The sequence below is a fragment of the Chlorocebus sabaeus genome, chromosome 20, assembly GCF_047675955.1.
Source record: "Chlorocebus sabaeus isolate Y175 chromosome 20, mChlSab1.0.hap1, whole genome shotgun sequence".
NCBI classification, from domain to species: domain Eukaryota; kingdom Metazoa; phylum Chordata; class Mammalia; order Primates; family Cercopithecidae; genus Chlorocebus; species Chlorocebus sabaeus.
In genome coordinates this window covers 121,594,851-121,613,297 of record NC_132923.1, presented here as the reverse complement: position 1 = coordinate 121,613,297, position 18,447 = coordinate 121,594,851, and the positions used below count along the sequence as shown (strand labels likewise).

General features: G+C 48.3%; 1 protein-coding gene across 1 annotated transcript; it reads left to right on the top strand.

Moving 5' to 3' along the window:
- Positions 1-628: 628 nt before the first annotated feature.
- Positions 629-17,299, top strand: LOC119623273 (chymotrypsin-like elastase family member 2A). Its single transcript, XM_073008026.1, has 8 exons — positions 629-721; positions 1,759-1,845; positions 6,554-6,651; positions 7,724-7,852; positions 8,376-8,512; positions 10,975-11,120; positions 12,348-12,500; positions 17,282-17,299. The coding sequence occupies exons 1-8, from the start codon at positions 629-631 to the stop codon at positions 17,297-17,299; spliced, it is 861 nt and encodes a 286-aa protein (XP_072864127.1).
- The last annotated feature ends 1,148 nt before the right edge of the window (positions 17,300-18,447 follow it).

The following is an 18,447-nucleotide window of genomic DNA, read 5'->3' as shown; positions in this document are numbered from 1 at the left end:
TTTTTTTTTTTTTTCTCGAGATAGAGTTTTGCTCTGTTACCCAGACTAGAGTGCAGTGGTGTGATCTCAGCTCACTGAAACCTCCACCTCCAAGGTTCAAGAGATTCTCCTGCCTCAGCCTCCTGAGTAGCTAGTACTACAGGCATGCAGCACCACACCGGACTAATTTTTGTATTTTTAGTAGAGACGGGGTTTCACCATGTTGGCCAGGCTGGTCTTGAACTCCTGGCTTCAGGTGGTCTGCCTGCATCAGCCTCCCAAAGTTCTGGGATTATAGGAGTGAACCACTGTGCCTGGCCATAAGTGCATTTTGATCCACCAGATGAAGTCCTTCTCTGCCAGCATTCTGCTTCCCCCATCATTAGGGCAGCCAGATCCTAATTGTGCATGTCGGCCTTGCCTTCTGCTACGTGTGCACCTTCCCCCACATTACACAAATCCTTACCATAATGTTGTGAAACACGCTGGGCACAGGTTTGTCTCCCTGTTTCACAGATGGGTCTAGAGACTTACATGACCCAGCCAAGGTCACAATGCAAGCCCTAGCGTGGCCTAGAACAGGCTTTCTCAGCCTCAGCACCATTGACATCCGGGGCAGGGCATGTCCTATTGCCCAGTGCATTGTCGGATGTTTAGCAGCATCTCTGCTCTCTGCCCACTGGATGCCAATGACATCAACCCCAGCCATGACACCCAACAATGTCTCCAGATGTTGTCAAACGTCTCCTGGTGGCTGAAACAGACCCATTGAGAACTACTGCCTTAGAAGGCTGTGGGTTCAGCATGCCACCTTCATCTTTTCATTGAAAACACAACTCCTGGCACGGTGGCTCAGCCTGGAATCCCAGCACTTTGGGAGGTTGAGGTGAGCAGATCACTTGAGGTCAGGAGTTTGAGACCAGCCTGGCCAACATGATGAGACCCCTGTCTCTACCAAAAATACAAAAATTAGCCAGGAATGGTGGCACACACCTGTCATCCCAGCTGCTAGGGAGACAGAGGCAGTGGAATTGCTTGAACTCAGGAGGCAGAGCTTGCAGTGAGCTGAGATCACACCACTGCACTCCAGCCTGGGTGACAGAGCATGACTCCGTGTAAGAAAAAAAAAAAAAAAAAAGGAAAGAAAACACAACTCCAAGGACCAACAATTAGTAATTTTCTTCCTTCCCTAACACACAACATAATCTCTTCAAAACAGATGGAACCCATATTCCAATATCTACCTTTGGCATCTTTTTCAAAGGATTTCTAAGGTGACAGTTGAGAGGAAATGGGAAAAAAAGTATCTGGAGACAAGCTCTTTTTTCCACTGGGCTTTGAGAAAATCCCCATCTTGCGTGCTCCTAGTGTATCTCTCATTGATAAGTTCACTCATAAGACCAGGGCCTTATCCAGGGCCACGCTGACAGAACTCCCACGGACACGCCACGATTAGGACCCTGTTGCTGTCTGCTTTGGTGGCTGGAGGTAAACCCTGTCACCCAGAGCCACTGGTTTCCCATCCCCTGGTTGGGCTGGGATTGGGATCTTCCTGTCCTCCCCTCTTGCCCCCACCCAACCCCTACTGCATTCAGACCTATAGTCATAAGAAAACTGGAATGGAGTTTCAAAGAGCTGGAGCAAGGAGCAGGATTCTATGACCTCTTGGGATCCTTCTAGAACAAGGGTTTTCTATTTGGGGGTTCAGAATGCAGCAAGTGTACTTTACATTGCGTGAGTCACTGCTTCTTGGACTCAAGATCCTTTCTCTTTTCATAGGCCTGTTGTGGGGTCCCCACTTACCCACCTTATGTGACTAGTGTTGTTGGATATGAAGAAGCGAGGCCCAACAGCTGGCCCTGGCAGGTGAGTCGACCACACTGTACTTACCCCCATCCCTGCCCCACTCCGTTTACATCCTCCTTTGCCCTTCCACCATGGGGTCTACTGTGCTGGCAAAGTGAGGATTGATGGGACTCAGAGAGCAACACAGGCAACTTCACCAATAAGATACATTTCTGGCTGGGTGCAGTGGCTCATGCCTGTTATCCCAGTACTCTGGGAGGCCATGGTGGGCAGATCACCTGAAGTCAGGAGTTTGAGACCAGCCTGGCCAACATGGTGAAACCCGCCTATACTAATAATACACAGTTAAGCAAGTGTGGTGCCACATGCCTGTAATGCCAGCAACTCGGGAGGCTGAGGCAGGAGAATCGCTTGAACCCAGAAGACCGAGGTTGCAGTGAGCTGAAATTGCACCACTGCACTCCAGCCTGGACAACAAAGCAAGACTCTGAATCAAAAAAAAAAAAAAAAATACATTTCTGTGGCCTTGGCCAACTGTGGGAGAGGAGGGAGAGGTGCCTCCTCCAGCTGCAGTAAGGAGCTGTCCCCTCCCTAATGCCCATAGGCAGCAAATATAGTCTTACTCTATTAACCAATCAGAGGCTTGTTTACAAATGTACATTCAAGACTACCTATGCAAATATTCCTTGTTTTAAGGAACCAATCAGTGCTATTTGTGCAGATTCATCTTTAACTACAGGCAAATCAATGCTACCAATGAAAAAAATGTTTTCTTAAGTTCATATAATCATAGTGATATCAAGACTAAACTGTCAAGTAGGGCAGAGGCACAATTTACTAAGACGTGTTGATGGTGGGAATTCTAAGAGAACTGTGTAAAGGTTACATTGACACAAACAAATGTAGTAAAATCTCATTTATCTGATGTAATTGGGACTGAGTAATTGAAAAGTTGGTTATAAAGAAATTATTTTAAATCATACATATATGTTGTAAACATATAGACATCTTAGACTATGTAAACAATTTCTTGAGTTCTTAACTGTCTTTTTCATATAAACCACACCCCATAATATCTCATCTACAAGTTCATTTCTTTAAAGCAGAACAGTAACTTTGAGACGTTCACAAAGCAATCTGAGTTATGAGCCCATCCCGACTTTTACTTTTCCCCCCAATCTTTCCATTTTCTCACAGACACTAATTCAAGAGCAATTTTTTAAGAATCATGGTAATCCAGTCTCTTCCAAGCGTTTAACTTTGTTTCCATATAAATAATGACTCTCTTTCTGAACTCGTATTTTATTCGTTACATGTTTAATGATATTTCATTATTGTAAGCATGATTGATATAAACTGCTTTAGGAGCAAACCCAGCTGAATCAGGATGAGTTTCTAACTTAAGTAGGAGGAGCAATTAGCAGCCCACTAGCCTTGAGCACTCAGAGTGACCCATGCAGCAGTCACTGTGTCTACAGAGGCCAACGTCATTCATCTGCTCCTTGATTAAGAGACTGTCAATGATAGGCCTGGCTCATGCCTGTAATCCCAGCACTTTGGCAGGCTGAGGCAGGTGATCACCTGAGGTCACTAGTTTGATACCAGCCTGGCCAACATGGTGAAACTTTGCCTCTACTAAAAATACAAAAATTAGCCAGGCATGGTGGCGTGCACCTGTAGTCCCAGCTACTTGGGAGGCTGAGGCACAAGAATCACTTGAACCCTGGAGGCGGAGGTTGCGGTGAGCCAAGATTGCACCTCCGCACTCCAGCCTGGGTGATAGAGTGAGGCTCCATCAAAAAAAAAAAAAAAAAAAAAAAATGACTGTCATTGATAGAATGATGGCAGATAATTCACATTTTTTTCTTTTCTTCAGACTCTTGCTCTGTCACCCAGCCTGGAGTGCAGTGGCACAATCACAGCTCACTGAAGTCTCCAACTCCTGGGCTCCAGCCATCCACCTGCCTCAGCCTCCCACAGTGCTGGGATTACAGGCGTGAGCCATCCCACTCAGCCAGCTATTGTAAATCAGTAAGCATTTGTTAAAGACCTAGTATGTACCAGGCACTGTTCTAGGCTCCTGGCACATAGCAGTGGGGGGAAAAATTCATGAAGCCTTTGTTAAAGTGGAGGAGTGGCTGGGCACGGTGCCTCAAACACCTGTAATCCCAGTAATTTTGGAGACCGAGGTGGGTGGATCAGCTTAGGTCAGAAGATTGAGATCAGCCTAGCTAACATGGCGAAACCCCATCTCTACTAAAAATACAAGTAAAGTAGCCAGGTGTGGTGGCAGGCACCTGTAATCCCAGCTACTCTGGTGGCTTAGGCAGGAGAATCACTTGAACCCAGGAGACAGAGGTTGCAGTGAGCCAAGATGGTGCCACTGCACTCAAACCTGAGCAACAAAGCAAGACTCCATCTCAAAAAATAAAAATAAAATAAAGCAGAGAAGTGAGACAATAAACAACAGAATGAGTAAACTCATAACATGCCAGAAAATGCAAGATACTATGATGAAGAGTAACGCAGAGCAAGAGGAAGGAGGCGAGTGTGTCTGTGTGTGTGTATGTACACGAGCATGCATGTATGTGTGTGTGCACACTGTTGGGGACAGCGTGGTCACAGAAGACCTCACGGAGAAGGTAACCTTGAACAGAGACCAACAGGAAGTGAAGGAAACAGCTACACCGATATTTGCGAGAATATTCCAGGCAGGAGGAAGAGCCAGTGCAAAGGCCCTGAGGCAGAAGTGGGTTTGGTGTATTTGCAGAACTGCATGGAAGTCAGTATGGCTGGAGGAGAGGAGAGTGGGAGCCTATGGAGTCAGAGAGGCCACAGAGGGCCTAGTAGGTCATCAGACAGTTTCAGGTTTTATAAGCTGTAAAGGGGGAGCCACTGGAGGGCCTGAGCAGAGAAGAAAAGTCATCTGACTTCCATTCGAAAAGGATCATTCACGCTACTGTGTTGAGAAAATGTGGGCAGGAGCGGGGAGAAGAGATGGGAGACTACAGTGATCATTGAGAAGAGAGGAGGACTGGGACACGCAGTTGAGGTAGTCACCAAGGGGTAGCAGCCCCTCCACATATTCCCAAGCTAGAGCTGATGGAATTTGCTGATGGACTGGAATGAGGGATAACAGGGAAAGACAGGAGCCAAGGATGACACCAAGGTTTGTGGCGCGAGCAGCAGTGGAGTTGCCATTGACTGTGACAGAGGATCCTGGGGAAAAACCACGTTTGGGATAATTCAGGAGTTTTGTTTTGGACATACTAAACCGGAGGGAGCTAAGGAAAGAGCTTCCGAGGGGAAGATCCCAACCAATCCAGTTGCAGAAAGGTGTTCAGAACAGGGTTCTTTGGGGGGTTTTGGTTTTGGTTTTTGACATGAAGTCTCACTCTTGTCACCCAGGCTGGAGTGCAATAGCATGATCTCGGCTCACTGCAACATCTGCCTCCAGTGTTCAAGTGATTCTCTTGCCTCAGCCTCCTGAGTAGCTGGGATTACACACACACGCCATCAAACCTGGCTAATATTTGTATTTTTAGTAGAGACGGGATTTCACCATGTTGGCCAGGCTGGTCTCAAACTCTTGACCTCAGGTAAATTCACCTACCTTGGCCTCCCAAAGTGATACAATCACAGGCATAAGGCAGCACTCCAGGCAGAATAGTCATTTTTTAATAGTCTATATGTTTTTTTATTTTTCTATCCCAGATTTTTTGCGTTAATTGTGTTGTTGCTTTTCGTTGGGTGGGCAGAGCAGATACAGGCCCTTGCTATGTCACCCAGGCTGAGCACAGAGCAATCACAGCTCACTGCAACCTAGGCTTTCTGAGATCAAGCAATCCTCCCACCTCAGCCTCCTGAGTAGCTGAGACTACAGGTGTGCACCACCACTCCCAGTTAATTTTTATTTTATTTAACAAAATTTTTGGTAGAGTCTAGTTCTTGCTATGGTGCCCAGGCTGGTTCAAATACTTCTGGGCTCAAGCAATACTCTCACCTCAGCCTTCTGAGTAGCTGGGACTATAGGCATGCACCACCACACCCAGTGACGAATTTTGGGCTTCTTTTGTAGATACAATGTATTAGTGCTTCCTCACACTGCTAAGAAAGACATACCTGAGACTGGGTAATTTATAAAGGAAAGAGGTTTAATTGACTCAGCTCAGCATGGCTAGGGAGGCCTCAGGAAACTTACAATCACAGCAGAAGGGAAAGGAAACACATCCTTGTTCACATAGTGGCAGCAGGGAGAAATGCCGAGCAAAAGTGGGGGAAAGCCCCGTATAAAACCATCAGATCGTGTGAGAACTCACTGTCATGAAAACAGCATGGGGGAAAACACACTCATGATTCAATTACCTCCCACCAGGTCCCTCCCACGACACATGGGGATAATGGGAGCTACAATTCAAGATGAGATTTGGGTAGGGACACAGCCAAAACTTATCAGATGGGGTCTCAGCACATTGCCCAGGCTGGTCTCAAACTCCTGGGCTCAAGTGATCCTCCTTCCTTGGCCTCCCAAAGTGTTGGGATTACACGCATGAGCCCCCATGCCTGGCCTGATTGTTTTTAATATAGATTGCATTAACATGTTTTATATCTTGACGTCTGAGATTTTGTGTGCCCCCTTAAGTTGTGCACCTGAGGTGAGGGCCTCACTCCCCCTTACCCTTGTCCCAGTCCTGTTCTTGGGAAACTGGAGTGCAGGGAGGCCCTGCCTTTTCAGCCACAGCCACAGAGCTCCTGTGTTTCTCCCCAGGTCTCCCTGCAATACACCTCCAATGGCAATTGGTACCACACCTGCGGAGGGACCCTGATAAACAACAGCTGGGTCCTGACGGCCGCCCACTGCATCAGGTAACTGCCATTCCCTGGGCGCTTGGCCTGCTCACCAGCCGGTGCTCATTTCTGAGCTGGGGGCTCAAATGGCCTGAATCACGCTACATAAAGCAGCCTTGCAAATAACCACTAGCCTGGCTGAGACACAAGCTGTCGTCAATCAATGGTTCAGTGTGTTGGCCCATCAATGTCAGTACATGGCATAGCTGGGGTGTCCTGTGCCAGGTACTGAGGGAGGATGAGGAGAAGGGGAAGGCCTAATCTCTGCCCTCTTGGGGAAACTACATGTGGCCTCTGGATCTGGAATTGTGTTCCCTTGAACAACTTGACTTCTCAAAGCTTCAATACCATCACCTGCAGAAAACAATGGAGTAACAGAATTTAGTATGAATTCAATGAGCTGATTTACTAAAGGGCCTGACACTTAGTAAGTGCCCAGTGAAAGCTAATTCTGAATTAAAGACTAATTATAAAGGCCCACGAGGTTCTGCAACGTTGTTCACTTAGCCTCTTCGTTGTCCGTGACCTCTGCCCATCACAACTGGAACTCACCGGAGCTTTTGCTGGGTCATTGTGACTCCCTACCAGGAGTGATCCCTTCTCCCATCTAATTTATAATAAGCTCCATGAGGTCATGGGGAAACTAATAGAGACTTACAGTCAGGAGTCCTGACTTCTGGTTCTGGTTTCTCACTAATGGTGGGACTCGGCCAGGTTACGCCTCTCTGGGCCTCAGTTTCCCCATCTGAAAATGAAAGGTCAGAAAAATGTCCCTGAGAGCAAATGACTCCTGTTTTCTCTGTGTTCATCTCATTCCCTCCATAAAACTATAGAGTTTGTGTTATTACAACATTTATTTTATATTATATTATTTATATTAGTATAGTAACAATTATTATATGATCATAGTTCTTACATTATGTACTTTAGGCTCTATTATAACTAACTGATTGTCCCAGGGGAGGAAAGATCCCCAAGCCCAAGCCCCAACTAGTGGCTCATGCAGCAGCCAGTTACTTGGGTCTATCCCAACATTATCCAAAGCCAGGCCTCTGGAGGTGACCCTCTCCCTGGGCCCCCTTTCTCCCAGCTCCTCCAGGACCTACCACGTGGTGCTGGGACGGCACAACCTCTACATTGCGGAGTCTGGCTCGCTGGCTGTCAGTGTCTCTAAGACTGTGGTGCACCAGAACTGGAACTCCGACCAGGTCTCCAAAGGGTTCGTTTCTGTCTGGGTGCACTTGGGGGTGAGGTTGTCAGGGAACAGATGGGGATCTCACAGAGGCAAGGGTCTCAAATACACCACATGCCCTCTGCTTCTTCTATAGGGAGGGAGAAGGAACTCTGGCCTCTTAGATGTGGAAGCAGCTCCAAAGATGTCTGGAGTGGGGATGTGACCTGGGGAGGGAGAAGCAAAGGCTGCCAGAGTGACCTGGGTTTGCTGACAGTCAAGCCTGCAGGGTCCCTGTCCGCTGAGCCTGTATCTACTTCATGCCAAGTCCTGGGGACACAGGGACAGTGCTGTCGACCCTGTGACTGTCCCTGGAGTAGGACACAACCTCTCCTACCTTGCCCCTTTCAACAAGATCCTCTGCATTTTCAAACATGCCCTGAGACCCTGCCACTCAGAGCAAGCTGGGGTAACGTACAGGGAACGATCACAAGGTCTCAGAGCCCTCCAAAGCCCCACAGGGCAGGAAAAGCCAACCCTGTCCTCATGCTCTGCCTCTGCACTGACCCAGGTACGACATTGCCCTGCTCAAACTGGCTAACCCCGTCTCCCTCACCGACAAGATCCAGCTGGCCTGCCTCCCTCCTGCCGGCGCCATTCTACCCAACAACTACACCTGCTACATCACGGGCTGGGGAAATCTGCAGAGTAAGCAGGAGCCGGGAGCCCCAAGGCCTGGGAGGGAAGGGAGGTGATGTCACCCCTCTCTGGCCAGAGCCTCTGACCTGTCATCCCAGGATGTGTGGCTGCCTGGAAGAGACAGGATGGCATAGGCTGATGCCTGCCTGGGTTCACATGTCAGCTCTCCCACTTCATCACTGTGACACCTTGGGCATATTACTAGGTCTCTCCATGCAGCACTTTTATCATATGTAAAATGCAAATAATTGGCTGGGCGCCGTGGCTCACGCCTGTAATCCCAGCACTTTGGGAGCCCTGCTGGGTGGATCACTTGAGGTCAGGACACCAGCCTGACCGACGTGGAGAAACCCCCTCTCTACTAAAAATATTTTTAAAATAGCAGGGTGTGGTGGTGTGTGCCTGTAGTCCCAGCTACTCAGGAGGCTGAGGCAAGAGAATCGCTTGAACCCGGGAGGTTGCAGTGAGCCAAGATATCGCTACTGCACTCCAGCCTGGGGGACAGAGCGAGACTCTCTCTCAAAAAAAAAAAAAAAAAAAAAAAAAAATGGGCATAATAATAGCAGCTACAGCACAGAGTTGGCAAGAGGATTAAAGGAGATAATCCACAGGAAACCTGGCATGTGGGAGGTGCTGTGTGTTGTTGTCACTGTCCCTATGATGGAAAGAAAGTTACAGAGACCATGTGACATCTTCTGTGTCACCCACAGAGTTCAGAACAGCATTTTTCTCTGTGACATGAGGCCCCTGGAGCCTTCATCGGACCCTCCGTGCCCCATGGCAAAAGCTGTCCCCTGTGCCATTCGGTCTTGCTGCTCAAAACCTGGCTGAGGGCGGGTCTCCTTTGACATAGACTCCAGGGGTTAGAGATCCAATGACTGTAGCCACCAAGAGGAACAGAGTTCCCGCCCTTCCCTTGTGAAATCACCAGAGGTTTGGAAGATTCTAGGAAGGGATGAGTGATAATGACCTTATGACCATAACGACATTATGAGTGATAATGACATTATGACATTTCTCCCTAATGACAAAAACCCATAAGTATAATGATATATTTTTCCAGGGGTACATCCACTTACATACCCTCGAATAAATCCCCATTGCCCTCTTGACTGGCTTATGTGTAAACACAAGGACACATCAAATCCTGCAGTGAGCGGTGGTGGAAGAGTCATTTCATGCTTGTTAAGACAGAAATACAACCACCTGTTTGTTTCCCCCGACAACCCTGGGGCAGATGCAGTTCATCTGAGACAGTGGGAGCGGGGACACATCCAAATGCTTGGCTTTTAGGCCCAGCTCTGTCAGTCACGGTGAAACTTTGGGCAAGTCACTTCCGAACCTCAGTTTCCTCATCTGTAAAACAGAAACACGGTTGGCGAAGACCAAAAGAGGGGAAAGGTAAAAATGCTTCCTACATTGCAACATGTTATACAAGTGTTAATTACTAATTAGTGATCTTAAGCCAGACCCTTAACTTCCTTTTTTTTTTTTTTTTTTTTTTTTGTGAGACAGCGTCTTGCTCTGTTGACCTGGCTGGAGTGCAGTGGTGCAATCTCGGCTCACTGCAACCTCTGCCTCCCAAGCTCAAGCGATTCTCCTGCCTCAGCCTCCCAAGTAGCTGGAATTATAGGCATGTGCCAACATGCACAGCTACTTTTTGTATTTTAGTAGATACAGGATTTCACCATGTTGATCAGGCTGGTCTCAAACTCTTGACCTCAAGGGATCCACCAACCTTGGCCTCCCTAAGTGCTGGGATTAGAGGGTGAGCCACTGCGCCTGGATGACACTTAACTTCCCTAGGCTTCAATCAATAGAGAAGAATTATGTGAAGCTCATCCTTGCCACTCATAGCTGTGGTAACAGTAATGGAGGGGATGGTGGCTGTGTCATTGGGGGCCATTATGACAGCCCTCTCTTCACCACACCAGCATATTTTTCCCAAGGAGGGGGCTCTAACTGCCAGGAGGCTCACTTTCCTATTTCAGATAAGTGAAGAAAGTCACGGAGTTAGCTCAGGGAAAAAAGGGATTGTTATACAGATTTAAAAGTTTCAACCTAAGGGCCGAGATATAGCCAGGAATCAGGAGCAGGCTAGAATCAGGGACTGGAAGCCCATAAGAAACTCAGGAAACCCTCCCTTGGAATTTCTTTTGTGAGTCTACTTCATTCTCCACATAAAACAAAACTTCAGTCATTGCCAACAGCTTCCCAGATTTATGTCCTCTGAAACCGGAATCTCTTATACACCATCTCAGGATCCCAAGGGAGGGAGCTCATTGGCTTAGCTTGAGTCAGGTGTTCACTGCTGAACCAATCAACCGTGAGGACACAGTATAGACAAACATAGCTGTTCACATATTGCAATGGATGGAGGACAGTAACAGAGGAAACCCACTAGGGGTCAACCACTTCCTTTTTCTCAGGAGTCTTTGTATCCCTAATGCCTTCTTTCTGGTCTCATTCAGCCAACGGCACTCTTCCTGATGTCCTGCAGCAGTGCCGGTTGCTGGTTGTGGACTGTACAACCTGCTCCAGCTCTGACTGGTGGGACAGCACCATGAAAACCTGTATGATCTGTGCTGGGGATGATGGCGTGATCGCCAGCTGCAACGTGAGTGCCAAAATCAGGGGCCCCACTCCATGACAAAACATGACTGGGGATAAGGCTATAGAGGTCCATCCTTCCATAGGTCCATCCTCCCTCCTCCTGGCAGAAGTACCCAGAAATATGTTCCAGATATAGCAGAACCTGATCTTTGGCCAGGCACGGTGCCTCTTGTCTGTACCCTATCATTTTGGGAGGCGAAGGCGGCCACAACACTTGAGGTCAGCAGTTTGAGACCAGCCTGGCCAACATGGTGAAACCTTGTCTCTACTAAAAATACAATAATTAGCCAGGCATGGTGGCGGGCACCTGTAGTCACAGCTACTCAGGAGGCTGAGGCAGGAGAATCACTTGAACCCATGAGGCAGAAGTTGCAGTGAACTGAGGTCACATCACTGCACTCCAGCCTGGGTGACAGAGCGAAACTAAAAAAAAAAAAAAAACTTGATCTTGGTTCTTGGTTTTGAGATTCTCCTTGTCGTGTCCACCCCTCTCACTGCTGGGAAGTCCTTCCCGGGACTCATCAAGGTCTCTCGTGATTGTCATTCCGTATCCTTTCCTCTATGCTGGAAGGGAACCAAAGGAAGGTATTCTCTGACTTAGGGCCTTTCTAGGATGACTTCTGGGTTTTCTGTTGAATTACTCTCATCAACGGCCCAGTGTGTCCCCTCCAGGTAGCTGCCATGGAAGCCTTCCCGGAGACAGTGTCTTAACCACCAGGAATTGCTCTGTGTTGGACTTAGCAGTGAAGTGGGGACGGAATAGGAAGGAGATCCACATGCCCTTCAGATGACACTGTGCCCTACACACTCTGCCCACACAGACCACCCCACCCACGGGAAGACGGAGCCAGTGGGGAAGAGCCTGAACTCTGGGATGTGGCCTCAGCTCCTTTATAAACTGCCTGTGCAACCTTGGGCAAGTCCCAACCTCTCAACACTCCAGTTTCTCCTCTTCAGTGGCCTGGGGACACTGTGAATATTTTACGTCCTAGGATTTTGTGACGATTAATGAGATGAGGTATAGAACATGCTTAGCTAAGCTCTGGCCACACAGGAAGAATAGGTGTTGACTCTTGTAGGAATTATGGTACCATCGTGGGCTTTGACCACAAGGGCCAGCTTCAGAGAACAGTGACCTACAACAGAACAATAGAAATGCATTGAGAACAATGGTTCCAATGGGCAGCCCCTTCCTCTCCCTTTACCCTTCTATAACTCTGGCCTTCCTCAGGGAGTCTCCGGCGGGACACTGAACTGTCAGGCAGCTGATGGCCGGTGGGAGGTGCATGGCATCGTCAGCTTTGGGTCTAGCCTCGGCTGCAACTACTGCCACAAGCCCTCCGCCTTCACACGGGTCTCCAATTACATCAACTGGATCAATTCGGTAAGAACCGGACCAGCCTAAGCCCCAGGGCACTGCCCTGCTCACCTGGCCTCGGGAGTGCCATGCCCACCTGGTGACTGAGAACCCCCTCCTTCCTCTTGAGAGCTAGATGGGAACCCCTTGGAGGGGGCTGCAGACCTTGGCAACTGCTGGGTCCCCCATGGGTCCCCAAAATTTCTGTGTGGGTAAAGCTGACTGAAAAGGAACATAGAGGGTGGCCTTGTCCAAAGAGGTTGGACACTCATCAGGCATATTAAGAGTGAGTTCCGCCGGACGCAGTGGCTCATGCCTGTAATCCCAGCATTTTGGGAGGCCGAGGCAGGCAGATCGCGAGGTCAGAAGTTCAAGACCAGCCTGACCAACACGGCAAAAACCCCATATCTCCTAAAAAAAAAAACACAAAAAAGTTAGCCAGGCGTGGTAGCGCACTCCTGTAAACCTACCTACTCAGGAGGCTGAGGCAGGAGACTCCGTTGAACCTGGGAGATGGAGGTTGCAGTGAACTGAGATTGCACCATTGCACTCCAACCTGGACAAGAAGAGTGAAACTCCAAGTAAAGAAAAAAAAGAGAGAGAGAGAGTGAGTTCCATAGAAATGGTGATTCTAATTTTGTGTATCTGTGTGTGGCCCAGATCCACCATCCAGTGCTGTAAACGTGTATATTTATCTGCAAAGTCCAAAACCTGATACTCCGAGACCCCCATAGCATTAATTATTGGAAATTAGTCCCCCTCAGGGGTCTTCCAGCTATTCTGTAGGGTGACCAACCATCCCGGTTTGTGCAGCACTGAGAGGTTTTCCAGGATGCAGGACTTCCTGTTTTGCTCTGGGACCATCCCAGGCAAAGAAAGTCGAGTTGGTCCCCCCGTCTTATTTTATTTTTTATTTTTTTAATTTTATTTATTTATTTTTTTTTTTTGAGATGGAGTCTCACTCTGTCGCCCAGGCTGGAGTGCAGTGGCGTGATATCGGCTCACTGCAAGCTCCACCTCCCGAGTTCACAACATTCTCCTGCCTCAGCCTCCCGAGTAGCTGGGGCTACAGGCGCCCGCCACCACGCCTGGCTAATTTTTTGTATTTTTAGTAGAGACGGGGTTTCACCATGTTCGCCAGGATTGTCTCGATCTCCTGACCTTGTGATCCGCCCACCTTGGCCTCCCAAATTGTTGGGATTACAGCCGTGAGCCACTGCGCCGGGCCGTCCCACTCTCTTATAAATGTAAGCTCAGAGAGCTGTCTACTTTCAGCTTCCACAATAGGTGAATTTGTTTTTAACAATGAACACACATTTGTTTATAACAATAAGCATTAGCATTATGTATTAAAAATAATAGGCCAGGTGCCATGGCTCATGCCTGTAATCGCAGCACTTTGGGAGGCCAAGGAGGGAGGATTGCTTGAGCCCAGGAGTTCAAGACCAGCCTGGGAAACATAGTGAGACTCTGTCTTTACAAAAAAATTTATTTAATTACTCAGGCATGGTGGTGCGTGCCTGTAGTCTCAGCTACTTGGGAGGCTTGGGTGAAAGGGTCACTTAGGCCTGGGAGGCCAACGCTATTTTGAGCCAAGGTTGCACCAATGCACTTAAGCCTGGGTGACATAGCAAGACCCTGTCTCCGAAAATAATGATAATACTAACTGGCATCAATATTAAGGAGCAGCCGTGGATACACGCAGCAGTAGGTGAAAGCAGCCAGGACTGGAAACCCCGTCACAAGAAAGGGGTGCCTGGTGGCTCACGCCTGTAATCCCAGCACTTTGGGAGGCCCAGACAGGTGGATCACCCGAGGTCAGGAGTTTGAGACCAGCCTGACCAACATGGGGAATCCCCGTCTCTACTAAAAATTCAAAAATAAGCTGCGTGTGGTGATACGCGCTTGTAATCCCAGCTACTCAGGAGGCTGAGGCAGGGGAATCACTTGAACCTGGGAGGTGGAGGTTGCAGTAACCAAGTTCGCGCCACTGCACTCCAGCCTGGGCAACAGAATGAGACTCCATCTCAAAAAAAAAAAGAAAAACCACACAAAAAAAAGAAACAGGTGCCCAGGAGAGGGCAGAGGAGCCATCATGCCTGTTACTGAATGCTAGGAGGGAAGAGTCGGACACTCTGTGCCGACGAAGGACCACCTCAGTTTGCTCTTCTGTAAAATGGGACTTGAACTAGACAAGGACTCCTCCACAATTTAGGTGCTACAGCAAATGGGAGTTACGGTATTTGTGGCAGAGCCCCCAAAGAAGGGGAAAGCTGGCATCTCACTTCACTAACTTTAATTTGCAGAGAAGTGTTCATTAAACTGACACTTATAAAACCAAATATGAAGCTGCAGCCATGAGCACGTGGTCACAGGAGGAAAATAAACGGTCAAAATAAGCCGGTAGCTGCTTCCAAGTGTTCCCACTGATTCTTGCCAGCTCCTTGTTCATTTGTGTGTCTGCTGGCATCTTTTTGCCAACAAGTGGTCACAGGCAGAGATTCCAAAAACGTTTGTTGGAGAAAAATGCAAAATCAAAAAGACAGTAGCCATTAATCATTAATTGGTTCTTTTTTATATATAAATTGGGAAAAACCCATCTGAGTCCACCTTTGGAGGCACCACCCACACGTCAAAGGAGCCTGGCCTGAGACTGACTGGACGAAAGGCTGCTTAGGGGCCTTTCCCAGCCAAATCCTAAGACCCCCAGCTGCTGTGGGAGTCACCGTGCAGCTGGACCTGGCAGCACCTAGGGAACCTGAAGCAGGGGCAGGGACAATTGTCCCAATTTTTTTGTCCCAGCATCAGCTGTTACCAGCCACAGACACAAGCACAACAGAGCAGGCCAGATCCCCAAACATGGCCAGATGGCAGCAGGGATCCACAGGACATCATGCCTCTCGAGGCAACTGGGCAGAGTCACTGTGTTCATGGGAGAGCAGTCGGGGCAGGCACAGATGCCCGGTAACGGGTTTCAGAAGGGGGAGAGCCAAGCAACCAGCTGTCCTTGGGTGGGGGCTGCCTCTGGCAGTGGCGGAGGAGCTCGTGAAACTTGCAGTGGCCCCAACCCAGGGACACACTGTGTGCAGCCTGGGGTCACGAACCACTAGAGCCCTGGGGATACCTGAGAGCACCTGCCTGGATAAACCCAGACAGGTGACAAACCAAGGTCAGGAAGCACAAGCAAAAGAGCAGAGAAGCAGAGGAGACAAGTGGCCCGGGGCATTCATCCTTTCAACAAATGTCCATTGAATGACAGTCACACATGAACTTCAGCAATCCTTAGCTTTTATTCTTTTTCCAGAAGCTAATACATACTCTGTGTAAAAATATTAACACAATATAAGAGTGTATCAAGTAAAATGTATCAAGATGTCCCCCCTCATTTTACATCTCCAATTCCATTCTCCAGAGGTAATCATTGTTTTCATTTGTTTTCAAACGGAGTCTCGCTCTATTACCCAGGCTGGAGTACAGTGGCTTGATAGCTCACTGCAACCTCTGCCTCCCAGGTTCAAGCAATTCTCCTGCCTCAGCCTTCTAACTAGCTGGGATTACAGGCATGCACCAACATGCCCAGGTAATTTTTGTATTTTTAGTAGAGATGGGGTTTCACCATGTTGGCCAGGCTGGTCTCGAACTCCTGACCTCAGGTGATCTGCCCACCTCGGCCTCCCAATGTGCTGGGATTACAAGCATGAGCCACTGCGCCCCGCCAATCATTGTTAAAAGCTTGGTGTGTGGTCTTCTCAACTTTATGTGCATATGTATCTATATATATAAAGAGAGAGCCACTGTCTTCTGCGCAAAAGTAGGATCTGAGTCTTCATACTGTTCTGCAACTGTTTTTCACATAACACCTTATCACATTTTATATGTCAGTACGTACATGTCATTCTTTTGAACAGCTAAATACTATTCCATAGTTTGAGTATAATGAATGAAGCTCTCATGTTTCCTATTTTTCACTCTTACATTGTGCAGTGAACATCCCTGAACATAATTCTTGCACAGTGGTCTGAGTATCTGTGCTGTAGCAGCTGGATCTCCTGCCGTTTACAGCACTGGATCATGAACTTGGCATATAAAAATGTTTAACTGGCCGGGCGTGGTGGTTCACGCCTGTAATCCAAGCACTTTGGGAAGCTGAGGCGGGTAGATCACTTGAGGTCAGCAGTTCGAGACCAGCCTGGCCAACATGGTGAACCTTGTCTCTACTAAAAATGCAAAAAAATTAGCCGGGCGTGGTGGTGCATGACTATGATCTCAGCTACCCAGGAGGCTGATGCACGAGAATCACTTGAACCTGTGTGGCGGAGGTTGCAGTGAGCCCAGATCGCCCCACTACACTCCAGCCTGGGAAACACAGTGAGACTGTCTCAAAAAAAAAAAAAAAAAAAAAAAGTTTAACAGACACTGATGAACAGCCTCTGGAAACAGTTACAGCACCAACCACATTGCATAACTGCCTTGCAAACAGCAGTTTTGAGAAACAAATGAAATCTAAAAATATGCCATCCACACATTTGGAATACAAGTTTTAGGGGTTCAAAGGCCCCCTACCCTGAAGCCCACACAGAACTCCTGGCTAAGACCCCCTTTACAGGAAGACCCTAACAGGTCAATGAAAAGCTGTGATTGTATCTTTGTTTTCAAAACGTCATCAGAACTCCTCAGGCAGGAGCTACTGCAGTGTGGGCTGCCTGTCACTCACATGAGGAGCTTAACCCAGGAGGAGAGAGACAGGAAACTGCCACACACAGCTCCGCAGTTATGTGGACCGGACGATTTTCTTGTGTGTCCTGCAGGTGATTGCAAATAACTAACCAAAAGAAGTCTCCGGTACTGTTTCAGACCTGGAAAGGTCCCAGAAGGAAATTAATATTATAATAAAGTGACAACTATGCAAATCACATCTTGATGAGAGATTTATTAGTAATCCATCCTAACATCCAGGGCCCTAAAAACCGTGAGTAGGCTGGGTACAGCGGCACAACCCTGTAATCCCAGCACTTAGCACTTTGGGAGGCCAAGGAAGGCAGAACGCTCTAGTCCACGAATTCAAGACAAGCCTGAGTAACATGGCACAACCCTGTCTCTACTAAAAATACAAAAAGTAAATGGGCGAGGTGGTACACACCTGTAGTCCCAGCTACTCAGGAGGCTGAGGTGGGAGGATCACTTGAGCCCTGGAGGTGGAGACTGCATTGAGCCAAGATCACGTCATCGCAGTCTAGCCTGGGCGACAGTGAGACCCTGTCTCTAAAAAAAAAAGGGAAAGAATTTTGCATCTGCGTCTCCCTGCCCGACTGAGACCTCAAGGACCCAGCCCACTTTAGAACCTGACACATGACATTATTGTCAAACAACTTATAAATGGAGCACTAAGCTCCAGGGAGGGAACTGGGCTGTAGCGGCTTCCTGCACTCTGCCTGCTCTGCCTCTCTTTCCAACCCTCCCAGCAGAGAAGCCTGGATTTCTGTGCAGACGCTGCCCCACCGGATCCCGGAGGTTCTGGGTGAAACCTCATGGCCAGGACCAAGGCTGGAGCCCGTGCTCTAGGCCTGGCCAATCAGCACATTGCATCCCCTTCCCCCACAACAGCGATTGGCTCAGGGATGGGCATATGACCTGAGACAGGTCCAATCAGAGAGGTTGCACGACTTGTTCCTCTTCCTGTTTGTAGCTAGGCACCCCAGGCCAGAAAGCCTGTGGGACTGACCCAAGGTCACAGGGCAAATTCACAGCAGGTGTCTGTTCAGTGTTCTCATACAGGACACACTTTATTTTTATACTGAAACAAACAAAGATACAGAACAGAATGCCAAATTCACATGACCCTTTAAGATAAAATATGGGACTTAAGAAATAGTTGCTTGCTGTAGTGACTGATACAGACCATAAATGAGTCCAAACTCTTACAGGGAGTACAGGATGGAGTCGGGACTGGAACCCACGTCTTCTGACATCCAAT